Source organism: Natator depressus, chromosome 6, assembly GCF_965152275.1.
Source record: "Natator depressus isolate rNatDep1 chromosome 6, rNatDep2.hap1, whole genome shotgun sequence".
In the NCBI taxonomy this organism is placed as follows: Eukaryota; Metazoa; Chordata; order Testudines; family Cheloniidae; genus Natator; species Natator depressus.
This window is the reverse complement of record NC_134239.1, coordinates 6,957,704-6,978,248: the sequence shown is the minus strand read 5'-3', so window position 1 is coordinate 6,978,248 and position 20,545 is coordinate 6,957,704. Positions and strand designations below refer to the sequence as shown.

At 55.5% G+C, this 20,545-nt stretch overlaps 3 protein-coding genes across 7 annotated transcripts in view; all 3 read left to right on the top strand.

The window, feature by feature from the left end:
* The window catches only part of LOC141989307 (uncharacterized), a 191,044-nt gene that overhangs the window by 124,901 nt on the left and 45,598 nt on the right, over positions 1 to 20,545 (top strand). The window lies entirely within an intron of this gene.
* Positions 326 to 10,965, top strand: TRIM72 (tripartite motif containing 72). 2 transcript variants are annotated; one of them, XM_074954361.1, is made up of 7 exons: positions 326 to 454; positions 3,512 to 3,905; positions 4,444 to 4,539; positions 5,354 to 5,584; positions 7,422 to 7,444; positions 8,977 to 9,095; positions 9,934 to 10,965. In XM_074954361.1, exons 2-7 carry the CDS (start codon positions 3,531 to 3,533, stop codon positions 10,503 to 10,505), a joined length of 1,416 nt encoding a protein of 471 aa, XP_074810462.1. In that variant the 5' UTR covers positions 326 to 454; positions 3,512 to 3,530; the 3' UTR covers positions 10,506 to 10,965. The 2 variants fall into 2 exon arrangements, with proteins under 2 accessions (XP_074810462.1, XP_074810461.1); XM_074954360.1 differs by lacking the exon at positions 326 to 454 and adding an exon at positions 1,393 to 1,547.
* On the top strand, positions 13,652 to 19,913 carry LOC141988589 (pyrin domain-containing protein 1-like). Of its 4 annotated transcripts, none has more exons than XM_074954435.1 (5): positions 13,652 to 13,739; positions 14,780 to 15,063; positions 16,260 to 16,319; positions 16,793 to 16,852; positions 19,696 to 19,913. In XM_074954435.1, exons 1-5 carry the CDS (start codon positions 13,711 to 13,713, stop codon positions 19,716 to 19,718), a joined length of 456 nt encoding a protein of 151 aa, XP_074810536.1. In that variant the 5' UTR covers positions 13,652 to 13,710; the 3' UTR covers positions 19,719 to 19,913. The 4 variants fall into 4 exon arrangements, with proteins under 4 accessions (XP_074810536.1, XP_074810539.1, XP_074810538.1 ...); XM_074954437.1 differs by lacking the exon at positions 13,652 to 13,739 and adding an exon at positions 14,035 to 14,072; XM_074954438.1 differs by lacking the exon at positions 16,793 to 16,852.

The following is a 20,545-nucleotide window of genomic DNA, read 5'->3' as shown; positions in this document are numbered from 1 at the left end:
TTGTCCCAGGTCACTGGGTGGGGGCTTGAGCCGGTTTGCATTGTGTTATTGGAATGGATCCCCTAGATATTGAACCCGGCCCTTGTTGCTGCCAACTCTGACGGGCGGAAGGGTTACATCTCAATATCCAGACTGCAAGGTGCTGTGGTGAAACTCATTAGGGAAGATTTTATATTAGCAAACATGTTAAAAAACCCCAGTTTATTCTCTCTCTTCTCCTCAGACATGCATTTTGTTCACAGGCACTAAGAACAGCTGAGCCAGCGGGTGACTGCAGCGAGCAGTGTTCTGAATAAATTATGCGGCGCCACTCTAGATGACTAGCAATATTCAAACGTTAAATCTGGGAGTACAAATCCAGAGAAGATGCGGAAGCTGTGTGAACTCGTCCTGAGCTGGAACAGGGACTGCAGGGTGGCTCTACCAGGCGCTGGAGGACAGCCACAAAAACCAGGTGAAAGAATTTTAGGGGAGATAGATGCAGGCTGTCAGAGGGGCTGCATCCAGGGTCATTACAGGGAACTCAGGACTCCAGTTCTGATCCTTCCGTCCTCGCCAGGCTGCACTAGGGCTCAGACAGCCCCATCAATTCCTCACCAAGGCCCCGCCCCAAGACCTCACTTAGTCATGGAGATGCATTCAAAGCTCCTACTTCCCCTTGGCCTCAGTTGCACTGTCCTTTGGGGGAAGAGGTGGAGCAGGGGGCAGGGCCTGGGGGAGAGGCGGGGCGGGCAGGGGGTGGGGACTCAGGGGAACAGGTGGGGCAGGGGGATGTTCCAGCACTCCTGATGTAGTGTCCGGTTTTCAGAAATTAGAAAGTAGGCAACCCTACACCCAAGTACAGACAGCTCCATGCACCCCCACCACTCCTGCGCTGATCTCAGGGTGTCCACCAAAGCTCACACACCAGGCACGGTCAGCAGCTGCCATGACTCTCTGCAATATCTTGATTGGGAAATCCGATCGTGGCAGCTGGCTGGGCTGAGCTGGACTGCTAGATGCGTCCCACCCCAAATCACAGTTGATCCATGCCCCCAGAGCCAGAAGGCATGAGGGTCCCCAGGTGTCTGGAACAGCAGTGCAGGGTGCTCCCCCATAGCCCCTGGTTCCCAGGGGGAAGGGAATGGAATGGAGAATGGGACCCAGGCATCCTGGATGACAGTTTAGCACACCCAGGCCCTGGGGTGCAGGGGAAGACCGGGATGCAGAATGGGACCCAGGCATCCGGACGGGCAGTGCAGGGCGCTCGCCCTTAGCAGAGAGACTGTGCTGGGGAATGAGAGCCATGCCAACAGCTGCCTGAGCCAGTCACCTGTCACGCTTCCCTCCCCTTCCTGCTCTGCAGACAAAAACTGGCCAGTGTCCTGTGCTTCCCAGAACAGCAGCCGGTTATTGATCTATATATAGAGGTGGGGAGGGGCTGTGGGGCAGTCGCGCTGCGGCTGAGCCCATCCCAGCAGTCAGCTGCTCCTCGGTGCCCATCCGATCTCTGCACCTCATCGCCCTCCAGCCAGACCCTGCTCCCCAATCCGTCTCCTCCGATCTCAGTAAGACGCTGCTTTCTTTCTCTCCCACCCGGAGCGGTGGCTGTGGGTATATTTCAGTGCCCCTTGGGCTGGATGCAGCCTAATGCGACCGGGGTGCCAGGGTCCAGGCTTAGAGGGGGTTGGGAAAACTTGAAGGGAGGCATCGTCTTTCTAAACGGCGTAGAACGGGGCAGGCTGCGTGGGCAAGGCCAGAGGATCTGACGGGGACGTGGGCTCAGCCGCTGCCCTCTAGGAGAGCACCGGGGTTTAGCTGGCGCAAGCTGGAGTTACTTAGCTCTGGGCAGGGATCAGAAATACTCAGAGTGAGGCCTCTGTCTGCGTCCGTCTGTCCATGTCCGTCTGCCGTGAGTCTGTCTCCATGTCTCATGTCTTTTTTTCTCCTCTCTCCTGCGCGTCGTTTTAACCCCATGGTGCTGACATGGAGCCCGGATGGTAGCGGAGGGACAGCTTGTATGCGGGAAGAGCATGTGGCAGGGAAAGAGGGGGGCAGGCCAGAGAAGGGAGCTGGCTGGGGAGGGGGCTGGTTATTTAACCCAAATCTCTCTGGGCAGAGGCTAAAAATGTTCTTCAGTGTCTGTCTCTCTCTCTCTCTCTGTGTTAGTATCTCTTCTCTTCTGCCTGTGCGTCTGTCTCACTCCCTTCCCCCGCCCCCGCCGTGTCCGATGCATGGAGAAGCCATCCAGGCCCCCTTTGCTGCGTCAGGCCCCTCCGGAATGGGTCTCACCCATCTCTACCCATTGGGGATCAGTCTATTCCCTCCCTTCTGCTTCACCCCCTCCCAGCGCCCCACTAGCCCCTTATTTCCAGCCGCAATGTGGGCCTGTGGGGCAGGACATGGGGAAAGCCAGGCTGGCCTAACTCCCTCATCCCACTCGGGAAATGGCCTGTATTGGTCCTCAGACGTGGTCCTGACATTGGCACACAGCATGGTCTGGGGAGGGCTCAGCCCTGCAGGCTGCTCCCCATCATAGCAACAGCAAAGCATGAGATTCATGGACTCCAGACGGGACCATTGAGTCTGAACCCCTGGATAACACAGGCCAGAGAACTGCCCATATGTAACCCCCCCACACACATGTGCTGCAGCTTCAGCCAACTACTTCTTGTCCTACCTGCACTCCATCACAACAGGACAATGACTGCAACACAATGCACCTCACTGCACCAAAACACCATGCAATGCAGTGCCAATCCATGCACGTGGAATTCCCTGCGGTAAATACTTTGTGCTTAACGAGACGACAGGGCAATGCCCGGCCACGCACGGCACGCTGCAGCAGAGGGAACAGAATGCCATGCACACTCGCGGCCACACAGCTGCAAAGCCGTAAATCCCGTGCAATTCACTGCCACGCCTGGGTGCCGTGGAATACGCTGTAGCAAAACAGCGTCAAGACAAAAAAACCAGGGCTGTGCAACACAGTCAGACACGGCTCCCAGGGAGAGGCAGTGATCCACAGGTGGAGAATCTGCCGGCCCCAGAGCTCGGCTCCCATTGCGATATCCGTTCCAAGCCAGCTATTTATAGGTATTTGGTCACCCTGCAGCCATGGGCCCAGCAGATACCACGCAGGGTTAACATTCCTCCAGTAGGTCAGGCTGCATAGGCCAGACACAGGCGGAGGCAGCCCAGGGGGGAGGGAAATGACTACTTTATCCCAAGCCCGGGTGAGGGGGCAGGGAATGGGACTTGGTGCCTCTAGGGGGCTTTGAATCATAGAATACCAGGGTGGGAAGGGACCTCAGGAGGTCATCTAGTCCAACCCCCTGCTCAAAGCAGGGCCAATCCCCAATTTTTGCCCCAGATCCCCAATGGCCCCCTCAAGGATTGAACTCACAACCCTGGGTTTAGCAGGCCAATGCTCAAACCAATGAGCTATCCCTCTCCCCTTTGCCTCCAGGACTGGCTGGCTCAGGGGGTGGGAATGGGATACATGAGTTACCTTCTGTCCCCTCTCTGCCAGCCCGCCCCACCGCCCAGCCATGTCGAACTCCAAGCAGCTCCTGATGCAGGGCATGCACCAGGACCTGAGCTGCCCCAGCTGCCTGAAGCTGTTCAAGGCCCCCGTGACGGCTGAGTGCGGCCACACCTTCTGCCTGGAGTGCCTGTCCCGGGCTGCGGCCTGCCCCACCTGCCAGGCCCCCACCAAGGTGGAGCAGCTGCGCATCAACCAGCAGATGGAGCACCTGGTGCAGTGCTTTCGGCAGGTGCCCCACGACCACTGCGAGGAGCACATGGACCCCCTGAGCGTCTACTGCGAGCAGGACCAGCAGGTCATCTGCGGGGTGTGCGCGTCGCTCGGCAAGCACAAGGGCCACAACATCATCACGGCCGCCGAGGCCCACCAGAGGATGAAGGTAACAGACCCATGGGCCCATCTAACCCGGTATCCTGCCCCCTTGTTCCCCCCATGGATCAGACCCATGGGCCCATCTAGCCTGGTATCCTGCCCCCTTGTTCCCCGCATGGATCAGATTCATGGGCCCATCCAGCCCGGTATCCCGCCCCCTCCCTGCCACCCTGGATCAGACCCATGGGCCCATCTAGCCCGGTATCCTGCCCCTTTGCTCCCCCCATGGATCAGATTCATGGGCCCATCCAGCCTGGTATCCCGCCCCCTCCCTGCCACCCTGGATCAGACCCATGGGCCCATCTAGCCCAGTATCCTGCCCCCTTGTTCCCCCCATGGATCAGATTCATGGGCCCATCCAGCCCGGTATCCCGCCCCCTCCCTGCCACCCTGGATCAGACCCATGGGCCCATCTAGCCCGGTATCCTGCCCCTTTGCTCCCCCCATGGATCAGATTCATGGGCCCATCCAGCCTGGTATCCCGCCCCCTCCCTGCCACCCCTGGATCAGACCACTCGATTCATCTATTTCTCTTGCTCTCTCAGAAACAACTTCCCCAGCAGCAAATTCAGCTGCAGGAGGCGCAAGTGCGTAAGGAGAAAACGATCACTCTGCTGAACAGACAGATAGCAGAGGTGGAGGTGAGACAGCAGGGGCCCTCTGTGTGTGTGTGTGTGTGTGTGTGTACACATTCAGGAGATTCGGATGAGTGCTGTGGAAGGGGATCTGTGATGTGTCTGAAACAGTGGGTGAATGCATTGTTAGTTCAAAGGGATCCCACTGGCCTATCTGCCAGCACCCGGGAGTTACACACTCTTCTCCTTTCAGTGAATGTCAGACAAGCTACTCCCAATAGTTAAGTCCTCACTAGAGACCCTACAATAACAAAGCAGTGTGTGCAACCCAAGTGTCCATGAGAAATTCACAGCAACAAGCCACGTGTAGCCCTAGCAATGTCAGGAGACCCTACAATAACAAAGTAGTGTGTGCACAACCCAGCACTGATGAGAGACCCTACAATAACAAGCCATGTGTAGCCCTAGCAATGTCAGGAGACCCTACAATAACAAAGTAGTGTGTGCACAACCCAGCACTGATGAGAGACCCTACAATAACAAGCCACGTGTAGCCCTAGCAATGTCAGGAGACCCTACAATAACAAAGTAGTGTGTGCACAACCCAGCACTGATGAGAGACCCTGCAATAACAAGCCACGTGTAGCCCTAGCAATGTCAGGAGACCCTACAGTAACAAAGCAAACTGTGCATCCTCCATGCTCATGAAGACATATGTGGGGAGGAGGTTGCTGGGGGGCTCCCACCCCAGGGATAGGAGCAGATCCAGGAGGGGAAGTGCTATGGGGGGTAGTTACAGGGGGGCTCTGACCCCAGGGGGGATCGGGGCAATAGTGGGGGCGTGACAAGGCAGTGACCATCCCTCCCTCCCCGGCTGCAGGACACGGTGGTGCGGTTCAAACAGCAGGTGTCGGAGCAGCTGGGGGTGATGCGCACCTACCTGGAGGTGCTGGAGGCCTCGCTGGGCCGGGAGGCAGAGCGGGTGCAGAAGCAGGCCACGGCCGTGCTGCAGGATGAGCACAAGACCATGGGCCACTACCTAGACCAGCTCAAGCAGATGGAGGCCGTGCTGGGCGAGGTGCAGGAGGAGAGCCAGACCGAGTTCCTGAGGGTGAGGAGAGACACCCCACCCCTGCTTCTATCTGTCTGGAACCCCACTCCCGTCTCTGTCTGTGACTCCATCTGCAGTGTCTGTCAGTCTGTGACCCCCTAACCCCTGTCTCTGGCTGTCTCTGTCACCCCACCCCTGTCTTCCTCTGTCTGTGACTCATAGAATCATAGAGGATCAGGGTTGGAGGGGACCTCAGGAGGTCACCTAGTCCAACCCCCTGCTCAAAGCAGGACCAATCCCCAACTCAATCATCCCAGCCAGGGCTTTGTCAAGCCTGACCTTAAAAACTTCAAAGGAAGGAGATTCCACCACCTCCCTAGGTAACCCATTCCAGTGCTTCACCACCCTCCCAGTGACCCACACCCCAGGCTTGTCTGTCTGTCTGGGACCCCACCTCCTGTGTCTGTAACCCTGCCCCCTGTGTCTGTCTGGGACCCCTGTCTCTGGGACCCCACCCCTGCCTTCCTGTGTCTGTCTGTGACGCCCCCACCTCCTGTGTCTCTGTCTCTGTGATCCCACCCCTCCCTCTATTTGTCTGTGACCCCGCTCCCTGTGTCTGTCTGTCTGTGACCACCTGACTAAGGTGGAGGAAGGAAAAAGCCCCACAAGGGAGGTGGGTGACAGCTGGCACCTTAGTTTCACATCCCAGCTGGCGTTCAGGATTTAGCCAGCAGAGGTGACAATGTCATCTGGGTCCCTCTGTCTGGCCAGAACCTCCCTCAGGATCAGGACAGGATGGTGATACAGTGGACCCCTGGGTCACAGCAGATGATGTAGTTGGCAACTATGATGAGGAAACTTGGTCCTTCTTTCTAGGCCACCCATCCCCTGTTTTGACACCACCACCACCCCACCAGATGGGAGCGGTGGGTGGAACAGCCCCGCCCTTCATTATTCTGGCCTCCAGTTAGGCCTAATTTCCAAGCCACTAATTTTGGTTCATTGATTTCCAGTTCCTTTCTCCTCTTGTTTACCAGGTGTGACCTGAACCACGCCCTTGGTGGGCCAGCCGGGGGTGGTCAGCAGATTTGAATGCAATCTGTCTTTTGTATTTTCTAAACTATTTTCTATCCCCCTTTGCGCTGGACTGTTGTTACCTGGGAAAATTCAGGCTTGGTCGACACTAGCAATTTTATGCTGATGTAACTGTGTCCTTCAGCGGTGTGGAAAATCCACACCCTGAGCCACGCAGTTATACCACACAAAGTCCTGGTGTAGACAGCGCTCTGCTGACGGGAGAGCTTCGCCCACCGAGATAGCTACACCTCTCGGGGAGGTGGATTGCCTACGCCGATGGGAGACGCCCTCCCCTCTGGGTAGATAGCGTCGTCACTCAAGCACGACGGTGGCGCAGCCTTTTAAGTGTAGACAAGCCCTTAGAGTCCAGGGCTCTGCACCACACTCCTTGTGTCTGTCTGTGACCCTGCCCTCCCCGCAACATCCCTTTGTCTGTCTGTCTGTGACCCCTCCCAACGTCTCTGTGTCTGTCTGCCACCCCCCAACCCCAACATCCCTGTGTCTGTCTGTCTTTTGTGACCCCAAACATCCCTGTGTCTCTGTCCCCCTTACATATGCACCAGGTCCCTGCGTCTGTTCCCCTCCCCAACACACGCACGCTCCTCTGGGTCTGGGCGTGACCCCCGCCCACACATGCACTTCCCCGACCCACAGCTCTCTGTGTCTGTCAGACCCACCCCCGACTCTGTCTGTCTTTTTAACGTGATGCCGTCGCCTCTGTGGTTCACGGGGGCTGGGTTAGAAGTGGGGTGGGTGGGCTGGGAATGGGGAGATGCTGTGGGCCAGGTGCTAATCTTCACCTTCGTCTTCCTCTCCACAGAAATACTGCCTGGTGGCCAGCAGGTGAGTGCTCCCACTCCTCTGCTGCTCTCCTTCATCTCCTCCCCCTACCCCGCCCCGCAGTCCGCCCCACAGGGCTGGAGACATTGGACCGGAAGGGCCCTACTGGGTCACCAAGTCCAGTCGCTGCTCTCGCAGCCTCTCCGAAACCCCCTTGGCAGCTCAGCCCGAAACGGATCAAGCTCCATCCTCAAACCAGCTCAGTGCCTGGCCCGCACTGCTGCTGCTGGGAGGCCGATCCAGACCCTCCCTCCTCCGATGGCCAGAAACCTTCTTCTCCTGTCCAGCCTCCCTTGCTTCCTGCCCAGTGTGTCCCCACGTCCTCTGGTGCGAGCATCGCTTACAGCTCTGCTCCCTCCCGCGACATGTCAGTAGGGAGCGATCAGACCCCCTCAGCCAGTATTTCGCCAGGCTAAGCCAGCTAAGTGCATCCAGTCTCCTCTCCTCCTGTCGGCCCTGCAGGCCCCCCATTGCCTGTCGCTGCACCTGGTCCACTCTGGCTTCATCTTGCTTGAACATGGATGCCTGGAACTGGAAACCGCATCCTAGACACACTTGCCCACAACCGTCTCCTTGGGAGCCTCTGCCCCAGGCCTTGCTCGCTCACCGGCTTCCTCTCACACGCGTGTGCTCTGGCTCACTCTTCTCACACACCCCTCTCCCCTTGCACACGCACTCCTGGCCATACTCAGGCCTTCTTGCACACTCATCCTTTTCCCCGCCTTCCCTTTGCACACTAGCTCATCCCTTGCCCCCTGCAGTGTCAGTATTTCTGGCACACTCCTTCCCGCCGCACGTTCCCCCTCCCTACAGTGCCTCACATTAGGGTAACACCTCCATGATCCAACCAACATCAGGGCCCCATTATGCCGGGCAGTGCGCAGACCTCACTTGAGATGGAGTCCCCCACTGGGCCAGGAGCTGCATGACCCCCCAACCAACACCGGGGGGCGCCGTTGTGCCAGGTGCTGCACAAACCCCCCAACCAAGATCAAGGCCCCCTTTGTGTCAGGTGCTGCATAGACTTCCTCCTCCCCCCCGCCAACCAAAATCGGGGGCCCTGCTTATGGCAGGTGCTGCTCAGACACTCAGTGATCTCACATGCTAGGCAAAGAAGGGATTATTAGCCCCATTTACAGATCGGAAAACTGAGGCCCAGAGCAATTCAGTGACTTGCATGAGTGGATTTGTGGCAGCACTAGGAATTGAACCCAAGTGTCCTGAGATCCAGGCCAGTGTCTTAACCATGAGGCCAGCCTGCCTCTCCTATTGCACAAATCCAGAGTGCCTCTCTTACTGTGTGCTCCAACCAGGTCTGCTCCCACCCCTCCCCTTGCACACGAGCCTCACACACCCAGGTCTCGGGAAGACAACATTCCCTGCCAGATGAATGGATCCAAGAACAGAGTCACACAGTCTTGACCTCCCCATTGCTTCTTATCCTCCCACTCTGACCTCCATACACCGCCCGCCCATCCCTCCTGGTTCCCGTCCCTGGGCACATGGCCCCCTGACTGGCTCTTCCTTCCCCGCAGGCTGCAGAAGATTCTGGGAGAGTCCCCGCCGGTTGCCCGGATGGACATCCAGCTGCCGATCATCACAGATGATTTCAAGTTCCAGGTGTGGAGGAAGATGTTCCGCTCACTGATGCCAGGTAGGGCACCTGCAGGAGATGGATCAGTAGGGGGTGCTCTGTCATTGCTGGCCCCACTGCCCCAGTGCAGCGCTAGGGGGTGCTGTGCTGCAGAGAGCAGGTTGGTGGCTCAGTAGGGGGCGCTCTCCCCTGGCTGTCAGGGCTGGCCCCAGGGCCCCAGCACAGTGCATGGGGGAGCTGTGTTGCATTTCAAATGAGACTTCATACCAACGCTCTGGCCATTCATGGTTTTTAAATGTCCCTGGCATTTTTCCAAGAGTCAGCGAGTTAACCACAATGTCCTGGCAAAATCCCAGCTGTGGTGACTCCATTCTGTTCTCTAAATTCTGCCTTCACTTTCAGTGCAGGATTGCAGTATGGCTGCTAAACAACCCCCTGTGCCCCACCCCAGAGGTAGCTGCATCTCAGCACCCCTGTATAAACAGCTCTCCTGCCCCAGAAGTGGCTGCATCTCAGCATCGGGTGAGGGATCCCTGTATATATCCAAGGACATATTTGATTCTCATTTACCCTGCACAGCAATCACCAGTTGTGCCAGGTGCTAAACAGACCCTGAGTGACGTGATCAGCTCAACAGACCCGTGGCAGAGCCGGGAATAGAACCCAGGAGTCCAGGGCCCAGTGCAGTGCTCTATTCACTAGGCCCCAGTGTGTCGGGCAGCCTATGACCCCACCTGAGATTCTGGCCTCCCTTGAGGGGGATGCTTGGGGTGCTGTGTGGGAAAGAAGAATTAGGAAAAATGGGGATGGTGGGAGGTGACAAGGGGTGGAATTTTGGGCCAACTTTCCAGGATCCCACGTGGTGCCCCATTCCTTTCTCCCTCTCCCCTCCCAACAGCTCTGGAGAACCTGACCTTTGACCCAGACACGGCCCACCCCAACCTGGTGGTGTCGGAGGACGGCAAGCGGGTGGAGTGCGTGGAACACAAGCAGCCGGTGAGCTCTGATGACCCGGGCCGCTTCGACAAGTCCAACTGTGTGGTGAGCCGCCAGAGCTTCTCCGGTGGTGAGCACTACTGGGAGGTGACAGTGGGTGACAAGCCGCGCTGGGCGCTGGGCATCATCTCAGCCGACACGGGGCGAAAGGGTCGGCTCCAGGCCCTGCCCTCCAGCGGCTTCTGGCTGATGGGCTGCAAGGAAGGCAAGAACTACGAGGCCCACGTGGAGCACAAGGAGCCGCGGCTGCTGCGGGTGGAGACCAAGCCCAGCCGGATTGGGCTGTATCTCAGCTTCGAGGACGGGATGCTGGGGTTCTACGACGCCAGCGACGAGGACAACCTGGCGCAGCTCTTCGCCTTCCACACGCGCTTCACCACCACCGTCTACCCCTTCTTCGACGTCTGCTGGCATGACAAGGGCAAGAACAGTCAGCCGCTGGTCATCTACGCGCCGGAGCCGGAGGCCTCCTAACAGCGCCCCGCAGAGCCGGAGGTGCTGAGCCACGCCTAGCCTCTCCCCACGGAGCCGGGAGTGCCATAACCATGTTGCCAAAGGTGCTGTAGCCATGCCCAGCTATGCTCTATGCTTCCAGATGTGCCACAGCCATGCCCAACCTTGACCCAAGATGCCAGAGCAGGAGGTGCCACAACCACACCCAACCATACCCCACATCACCAGAAGAGCCATGATCACGCCCAGCCGGCCCTACTTCACCAGCTGTGCCATAACCTCACCCCACATCATCAGGCCACACCCAACCATGCCCATGTCGCCAAGTGAGCCGCAGGCACTCCCAACCATGTCACCTGGTCTGGCGGTGCTGAAACCGCGCCCAGCCACACCCCAGAGAAGCCGTGCCCTGCCACGCCTCGCTATGCCTGACATCACCAGAGCAGGAGGTGCCTCAACCATGGCCTACGTCACTGGAAGTTCTATAACTATGTTGTCAGACGCTCTGTAACCACAGCTAACCACATGCTACATCACCAGAAGCTCCGTAACAATGTCTTCTCATGCTACCATCAACAGAAGTCCCATTATCATGGCCCCCCATCACCAGAGGTTCATGCCTCCATTACCAAAAGCATCTCAATCATGCCCAAGCATGTGTCCATTACCAGAGACTCCCTGGCCATGCCCACATAGCTGGAAGTGCCGCAGCCACACCCCATGCCATCACTGCTCCTCCAGACATTCGGAGCCCATGTGGCCCAGCTCCAAGCTCCCTGGGACGGGCAGTGACCCGATATGGTTCCAAGCCTCCGGGATCTGTACAGACAGTGCTGGGATCTGAGCATGTTCGCATCCACCCAGATACGGTCTCCAATAAAACATGGTCGTGTCCCCTCTGCCTCCTGTGTGCACGTGTGTGTCTGGGCTTCTATCTGCCATGTGGCCCCCAAACAATCTGTGAGGGATCAGCTACATCTTTATAAGGGCCCGGACACCTTATTTACTGGGCACTGTACCAGCATTAGTGAATTTATTCTTCTGGCACACACCCATGTGAGTGCATTACAGGAATCTCATTATTATTGGTTGTTATGGTAGCAGTTGGAGGTTGCAACTAAGATCAGCCTAAGATCAGTTGTGCCTAGCGCTGCACAGACCCCGACCAAGATCAGGGCCCCGTTGTTCCTGGTGCTGCACAGACCCCAACCGAAATTAGGGCCCCCAGTGGGTCAGATGTTGCACAGAGTCACAGTGAGAGTCGGTCCCTGCCCTGAAGAGCTTATAGACTGAACAACAAAGGGTGGGAGGGAAAATTATTATTAGGGATCATCACCCACAGCCAAGCAGGGAGGGGTGGGATACTGGCCTAGATGGGCCATGGGTCTGGTCCAGGATAGCAGGGAGATGGGGCATGGGGGTCAATTTTTTGAATTTGCCAAAGTGCCAGTTAGATTTCATCTGAAAATCTAACAAACTAGATTTTCCTATTGGATAAACAGTATTGCCAGTTTAGGGTTGGAATTTAGTTTGGCTCACCCGTTTTTACTGCATCCCGGGAGTACTGGCTTTCTGATTTTAAAGTTGGGTCCTTCTCAGATCTACTTTGACCTCGGTCAGAATGTCTCAAGTGAGGACACTGGGTTATTCTTAACCAGCCAACCAGTTTATTAATTCACCATGAATGACCCAGATCTATAATCAACAGTTATCAGTTCTCCAGTATTTCTAACACACTTTCTGCACCTAAAGTAATTCTCCAAGGAATAAAGTTATGTCTCACAGGCTGCACCTTGAGGAGTCTGGCATTTGCTGTTTCTCATGTTGGCTTTGAAAGGGACTTGTTTAAAGCATCAAAAGCAGGTGCTTAAACATTTTCTGTGAGAGTCTCTTAGTTCAATTGACTTGGGTGTACCAAGGAGGAGAAGCCAAAATACAGTTCCTCAAGGCCTCACTAGAGAGAGTGCAGCCGCAAAAAGGGAACTAGCAGTTACCACTCACACTCACTACACAGATGGGAGGGGTTAATCCACACACACACATTCCCAAGAGGTAGTCGCTACCTAGTGCTCAGATTTAATAATTTTATTAAGATAATGTTGAAATAAGAAACGGTACAGAGTTCAAGCATAGAAGTTTCTGGTTGTCAGGGGATAAGGTACAGATTATCAAGGGGTGTAAAATTCGATTTAGGAGCTGGTGGAGCAAGGATTACATAATAATCTGCAATCTCCTCGACTGGGGTAAAAGTTTAATCGGTCAGAGTACAGACATTGGGATATGGGGTAAGTTATCCACACAATGGCTATGTTCAGTATGCGGAGTGGATACGATGGTGGGGATGGGTCTACCCTCATTTGGTGGGATTTAATGTTCAGTGGGTTTATGGTTCCAGTTCATACGGTCCGATGGGGAAAGCCTCTCAGTCTCTTTCCCACAGTGGGTGGACAATGTCGTATCGGCTCACTCCTCCTGGTACTGTCGGTGGCCGGTGATGTGCTCGATGTAGATGTTCCTGGACCATCGGATGGTGTCCGAGACCATGAGGCGCCGCATGAGCCGTGCGTAGCGTCTACCGATCCCACAGGTCTGCAGCACACGCTCGTTGCAGGGGTCCCAAGCGCCCAGGGCTCCGATGATCAGGGCGTCCAGCTGCACCTCGTAGCCCTTCGCTCTCAGGGTGTCGGCCAGAAGGGCGTATTTTTCCAGTTTCCGAGCTCGGGCTTCTCGGAAGGCCGGGGTTTCTACACTGGCAGTTAGGCCAATTTAACGACATCGCTCAGGGATATGGATTTTTCAACCCCCTGAGTGATGTAGCAGGGTTGACCTAACTTTTTAGTGTAGACCTCGCCTGGGCCATAAAAAGAAAGAACAATCTCTGAAATGAAATCTCATGGTTTCCCGAAACTGCTGGTCACCCTGGATAGGAGGAGTGTGTCCACGTTACGGCAGCTTCTTTGTTGGAGTCAGCAACTTCTGACGGGTTTTAGACCCTGTTTCGGGGTTCGATGGAGGTATTTTCTGCTTGGCTGTTGGCTCTCAGATTTTGGATCGCTCGTTCCTTCAACATCCAGTAGATGGCACCAGTGTATAACAAATTTCTTTGCTCCTTTTCTTAGCTGAGGCTTTGTACATTTCATCAAGGATTAGGAGTCCTTGTGGCACCTTAGAGACGAACACATTCATTTGGGCATAAGCTTTCATGGGCTAAAACCCACTTCATCAGATGCATGGAGTGAAAAATACAACAGGCAGGTATAAATATACAGCACATGAAAAGATGGGAGTTGCCTTACCAAGTGTGTGGGGGGGGGGGGTCAGTGCTAATGAGGCCAATTCAATCAGGGTAGATGTGGCCTATTCCCAACAGTTGACAAGAAGATGCGATTATGCCCAGATAAATTTGTTAGTCTCGTTAGCACTCCAAAAAGTAATTTTCCCTCTGTTGGTATTCACCCCTTCATGTAAACTGTTGGGAATAGGCCACGTCTACCCTTACATAAGTGACTAATACTAGCTTCAAGATTTTATTGGCACACCCCATTTCCTGTTGCTGGAGGAATGGGATGTTCCACTTTCTTCTGATCTGTAAATGGGGATTCGGGGGAGGGGGTGTATCAGTCAGTGTGTATCTGTGTCGGTATTTGGGTGTGTCTGTGCATAATTGTGCATGCAAGTCTGTGTGTGTTTGTGTGTGACAGTGTCTGAGTACAGTGTGTGTATCTGTCAGTGACTGTCAGTGTGTGTGCGTGTCAGGATGCATGTGTGTCTCTGTGTGCGGTATGTCTGTGGTGTAACTGTGTACGTGTCCCTGTGTGTAGTGTCTGTATGTAACTGAGTGTGGTGTGGTGTGTCTGTGTGTTGTTCTGTGTGTGCAACTGTCTCTGGGGAGAGGGGGGATGTAACTGTGTCGGGGTGTGGGTGTGTCTCTGTGTGTGTGCATTGTTCTTGCCACTCTTCCTGCCGATTTCCGCCCCTCACCCCAACTCCGCTTTCCTTCCCAGCCAGGGCACAGATGCCCTTTGCCCTCCCAATCTCCGTGCCCAGGAGTGTTTGAATAACACAAGACAACAGGAGTGAATCTGAGGCTGAGCCCCCTGGTGCCCCCCATAGGAGCAAAATCCCTGACCCCACAAAAGGGCCACAAAAATCGGGAGCCAGATCAAAACTGTTAATCTTCCAACTGAGCACAGCCCAGTGTCACAGAAGAGAAGAGGGTGGGCCGGATGAAGGGTGGAAGTGGTAAAATTTTGTTTCACTTTCCCTTTTTGGGACACTGCTGTCTCGGGGGAAAGAGCCAGCATGGGAAAGACCCTGAGAGACCACCTGTTCGACACCATTAGAGAGCTGGGCAAGTCGGACTTGAAGACGTTTAAAGACAAGCTGAACAATTTCCAGCCCAAGGAAGGTTATAACCCCATCAGATGGGGAGAGCTGGAAAAAGCAGACGCTGTAGAAATCACTCGCCTGCTCGTCAGCTACTACAAGGAGGATTACGCGGTGGAGGTGGCCGGGAAGGTGCTGGAGGACATGGACAAGAAGAACCTGGCACACAACCTGTTCCAAGCCACAGGGAAGGGTGAGTGAGGGGCTCTCAAGGGGGGGATCGCCCCCTCCCGAAGGGGGATCTTGTCTTGATGGGTCTCCACGTACAGGAACTGCCTGCTTATCGGCCTGCCAAGCAGAAAAATGAGCAATGCTGCTGGCTTCCTTGGCACAGCCCCTGCAAGGGCAGAATTGTGCAGCCCCTTCTCAGGCCAGGCTGCCACTGGGTATCACAGATCCAAAGGGCTTGAGACCAGAGGGGAAAGTGGGCTGGTACGGTGTACCGGTAAAAAATGGCCACCGGTACGGGCCCGTACACAGCGGATGTTAAAGCCCAAGGCCGCCAAGGGTGGGGGCAGCGATGTGGGAGGGGGGAGGGGGCAAACAGGGCAGCTTCCCTGGGGCCCAGCAATTTAATAGGGCCCAGGGCTCCCGGCCACCACCGCTGCTATCATGGCAGCAGCCAGGGCCCCGGGCCCTTTAAATCCCCGGGCAGCACCGACCAGGCAGCACTGAAGAGCTGGCTGGGGGAGGCTGACCCCCAGTCCCGCCCCTTCTGCCCAAGACCCTGCCCCTTCCGGAGCCAGGCCCTCGTACCAGAAACACCTTTCAGTTACTTTCACCCTTGGTTTAGACACCTAACTTCCTGTTCTAGGTCCACAAAGGGAGTTAGGGTCTTCCACTGTATCACGGAGGCAACTCGATCCAGACAGGGCCAGGCTAGTAGTTGACGGTTCGCTTGTACCAGCCCAGCCCCCATCTCTTCCTTCTCCTTTCCCAAACGGAAATGAACCCCCCAACACCCAGTGGGGTTCATGCCTCCACAGTGGGGAATTGTGTGTGGGGGGGTGAGAGACAGAGAGGGAAAGATCTGTTTATATGGAGATAGGAAAAGATAGGGGTGTTGGAAAGGAAGAGAAGGAGGGATGGGGGATGAATAGATGGATGTGGAGTTGCTCACACCTGGAGGGAGGAGTCCTGGATCCAAGAAATGGTTATTTTTCTCGCTTCATCAGTCCAACAGGGAACCAAACATTCTCCTTTCTATGGGGGAGGTTTTTTCTGTTCCTCTTCCCCGCCCCTGATTCCTTATGGCAACATTCCCCGACTCAGCTATGGGTCACCCCAAACCTTCTCCTGCCGGCTCCCAAATCCCCGTCCCTGTGGGGAAATGGCTCGCTTGGGGTGCACCCCTGAGAGATGAACCTCTCTCCTCCTTCTCTGCTGCAGCTTCAGGTGGTGCCCAGCAGACTCCAGCTCCGACCAGCAGCACCCAAACCAGAGTCACAGGTGGGTTGACATTTGTCCAGCTGTGTCGGGGATGGGACAGTAACACGGGTTTTTGGTCATGTTCAAGACCCCCCACGCCACCCCAGTGCATTATGTAATTTATGGAGTGCCCTAAAATTCCTCTGGGTTCACTGCACTGCTGTCCACGAGCTCCCTGCTGCCGTAGAAAGCTGAGATTGTGCTATGGGGAACTGGCCAAAGACTGAGGGGTTTCTCCTGGGGAAAGGAGGGATCCCGGCAGTGAGGGAGGCGGGCAGTGTGGGGAGGGCAGGCTGGGATGGGAGGATGGGGGAAGTGATCTGGGCAGCGGGGGAGGCGGGTGGCATGGGGCGTGCAGGCTGGGGGTGTGGGGGGGAATCCAACAGATAGCCAGGTGATGTGGAGAGCGTCAGGCGGGATCCCAGCAGGGATGAAGGAGGGGCAGAGGCTGCTCTGATTCCTTTCTGAGTGAGCTCCCTGTTGACTCCAAGCAGGTATAGCTGCCCCCATGCCCAGGGAACACAGGCCAGACTCGTCCAGGGCTGGAGACTCAGGTAGGGTGACCAGATGTCTGGGTTTTCCTGCACATTGCTTTTGAGGCTCCTTCCTCTGTCCGAGCAGATTTTTCAGATAACAGGAAATGTCCAGGTGTTTTGCAGAGCAGAGGCTGGAGCTCAGCAAGAGCCCCAGGTGGGCCACTTCCTGACTGGTCCCGCCCCTGCATCTGCAGCTGATTGGTGCAACCACAGCTGCCCGATTCTGCCCACCCAGGCCCCGGCTCCCAGCCCCGGGGAGCGGGGTCCCGCAGGGAGGTGCTACCCGGTGGCTTTCGCTGCATGCTGGACTTGTGCCAGCCGTCCTGCCCCATGACAGGGAGCAACACTGCCCACCCCCCCAGTGAGTACCCTCACTGCAGGTGCCCCCTCCAGTACCCCCAACCTGTCCCCCCTCCACCTTCCTCCCTCAGTTCCCCTTTTTGAAAACTTGACACACAGTAACCCTTGACTCAGGTCAGCCCTGAGGCCCAACACAGGCCCCCCGACCACACTCAGCGCTTTGGACCCCCAGCTTCTGATGTCAGGGGAGGCGCTGCCACCCAGCCCAGCCTTCCGCAGCCAGCGGGTGGCGGCTGTTTTGAAGCTGCTTATTCAGCTCACTCATCGTAGGCTCCCCAGTCTTGTCGAGCCACAGCTGGGTTAACTCCGGCCTCTGCTGTGTAGACGGCCGAACGGTTCCTACTCACCCCGTTCGCTAGCGCTCCAGTTCCCAGCATGGTTACGCTACTGTCCACATAGCGACTGGAACTGGGTTGGAGCAGGTTCCAGCTTACACTGCGTTTCTCTTTACAACTGAGATCAGAATCCAGCCCTCACACCCACTGGCCTCGGCGGGGTCACTGCGGATTTACACCGGGGTCACAATCGATTTTCTGGGAGAGTCTCATAATAACAATAATATCTTATAATAATAACAGTTGTGCATGTAATAGATTGTGTGTATATCTACATAAATACCCAACGAACGTGTCACCCCAGCACAGCTAGACGGAGAGAGGGGTGTGTATGGGGATAGACCCGTGGATGGATAGTTGTGTAGGAGGATAGAGGGAGGGATGTGTATGGAGATGGATGGGTGGGTGGATGGATGGGGGCTTTTGAAAATGCCGGCGTGATTTAGGAATCCCACTGATTTTCAACAGGATGTTTACTCAGAAGTCTTTTTCATGCTTTAAAAAATGACACCCCTGTCATGGATCCACAGGATTGGTGCTATGGCCCTCACTTTGGAACAGTCTCTGGGAGGACCTGTTCAGTGAGCCAGACCCCACAGAGGTCAGAGAATCATAGAATATCAGGGTTGGAAGGGACCTCAGGAGGTCATCTCGTCCAACCCCCTGCTCAAAGCAGGACCAATCCCCAACTCAATCATCCCAGCCAGGGCTTCATAGAATCATAGAATATCAGGGTTGGAAGGGACCTCAGGAGGTCATCTAGTCCAACCCCCTGCTCAAAGCAGGACCAATCCCCAATTAAATTGTCAAGCCTGACCTTAAAAACTTCAAAGGAAGGAGATTCCACCACCTCCCTAGGTAACGCATTCCAGTGCTTCACCACCCTCCTAGTGAAAAAGTTTTTCCTAATATCCAACCTAACACCCCCCCCCCCCCGCCTTGCAACTTGAGACCATTACTCCTTGTTCTGTCATCTGGTACCACTGAGAACAGTCTAAATCCATCTCCAGGGCGAGCCACCATGTGGCTTCACCGCCTCCATAGACTGGACCTCTGGTCGTTCAGCACCACAAGCTCCATTCAGTCGGTCCCACTGAGACGGACCCCTGAGGGAGACTTGTACGGTATTAGGGAGCAATGCACCCCACCCCAGCATGGCTGCAGTGACACTCAGCCAGCCTTGTCACAGTAGGTTGACTAGTCAGCTGGGGTACAGCCTAGGAAGTCCTTGGTTAGCACAGAGAAATGAAGGTTGAAGCATAGGCCCTTCTGGGTAGCCAGAGCCCAGCCAAGCTGTAATGAACCCTCATTGTTCAAGCTCTGTCTGTCCCTGCGTCCGATCTCCTTTGTCAGACTCCAAGCGGTGCCCCCGACTGCTTCCTGCAGCCCACATTTAACTTCCTCCTCGCTCTTCCCCCCGACCCAGTCCTCTGTTCCCAAGCTGGGGAGATACAGCTCAGCCCCTCACCGTGGAGATGCAGGAAGTCCATATCTCTCTGGGTCATTGATAGCCAGGTTTCAATGTCCCTGGGATTGGATCTGCCACTGTCTTCTGAAGAGCTGCATTCATGTGGGACCTAAGGCCCCAGCCAGCGAGGCACCATTCACACCTGGATCTGAGCCTGCCCCGAGAGCAAACAGTCCCTTTTCACCCACTAGGTACCAATGCAGCAGAGAGGGGAAACTGAGGCACACATCTGCTTCATAAAAAATATTACCAAAACTTCCTACTTCATCACAACCCATACTTAACAGCAAGATTTGGCTGAAGAGCAGAGAGGTACATAGACTGGCATCCTGGTCTCTAGGGGTTAGCAATACAATAGGCTAGCTTGGCCTAGTGGATCATGCAGAGGATGAGGGCACAGGCTCTATTCTCTATAGACTGAGGGGTCACCTTGGGAAAAGCACTTGTGCCCTCTGTGCCAGAATCACCCCATCTTTAGATGGGGATAAAGACACCGACCTCCTTGTTAATCATTGTGATGTCTGTTGATGGCAAGCTCAAGGGATGGAGACCCAAAGATGGATGGGGAGCCCTAGGAATAGCCACTTTGAGATCCTTGGGGTGAAAGACACCAGAGAACTTCCAGATGAAGTAGCATAACAGCCACCTGAACTCGGTTCCTTTATGCAGCTGTCTCTGACTCACTCCCCTGTTTCCAGGAGACGAGATAGACCTACGATAACGTCAGGTGCTCAGCTCAAGCCTTCACGATTGATGTGACGCAGTGAAAGAGATGGCTAACACCGGAATGAAGACCGCCCTCCAGCTCTACCAGCTCCCAATGGCCAAGGAAACCTGAAGCCTTTTCAGCATTGTACCAACTGGCCAGGATATTGCATTCCATGGTTTTGGTCAATAAAACAATTGCCTGGTTTTCATACAGAGAACTCGTCCATCAGCTGTGTGGGTGTTTTCCTTGATCTTTTCAGCCGGCAGGTTCAGTGGTGTGTCGGAGATCTGGCTGGGCTCCGGTGAAAGTCCCAGCTGTGGTGCTCTCCTCTTACAGCACCTAGGATGGTGGGTCTGTCTCATGAGCGAAATGGCTGCAAGGCTTGGATGAGTGACCTAAGGAACATTTGGATCCTGTTAGAAGTACAGGGAGCCGAGCCTAATGGCGCACAAGGGGGTGCTGTCGGGAGGGCTCAGTAGGGGATGCTGTCCCACACAATCAGTGCTGGTCCCTAGGGGGTGCGGTGCTGTGGGAGGCTCAGTAGGGGGTTACTCTTTCTCCCCTCTCAGTCAGTGCTGACCCCAGTGCGCCCCTAGGGGGTGCTGTGCTGCAGGGAGGGTGGCTCAGCAGTGGTTATCCTTTTTAACAACTGCTAACATGGCTCATCCAGCAGCTTTTGAACTCCAGACCTCTGAACCCACAGCACAGCGCTCTACCACGTGAGGTAAAGGAGCGACTTCATTAGCTAGCAGCAGGAGCAGGCTGGTGTTCTCTCTTTGACCCTGCGTCTAGAGAGGGACGTAGCACAATCAGCCAGCAGGTTATTTTCTTAACCTTAA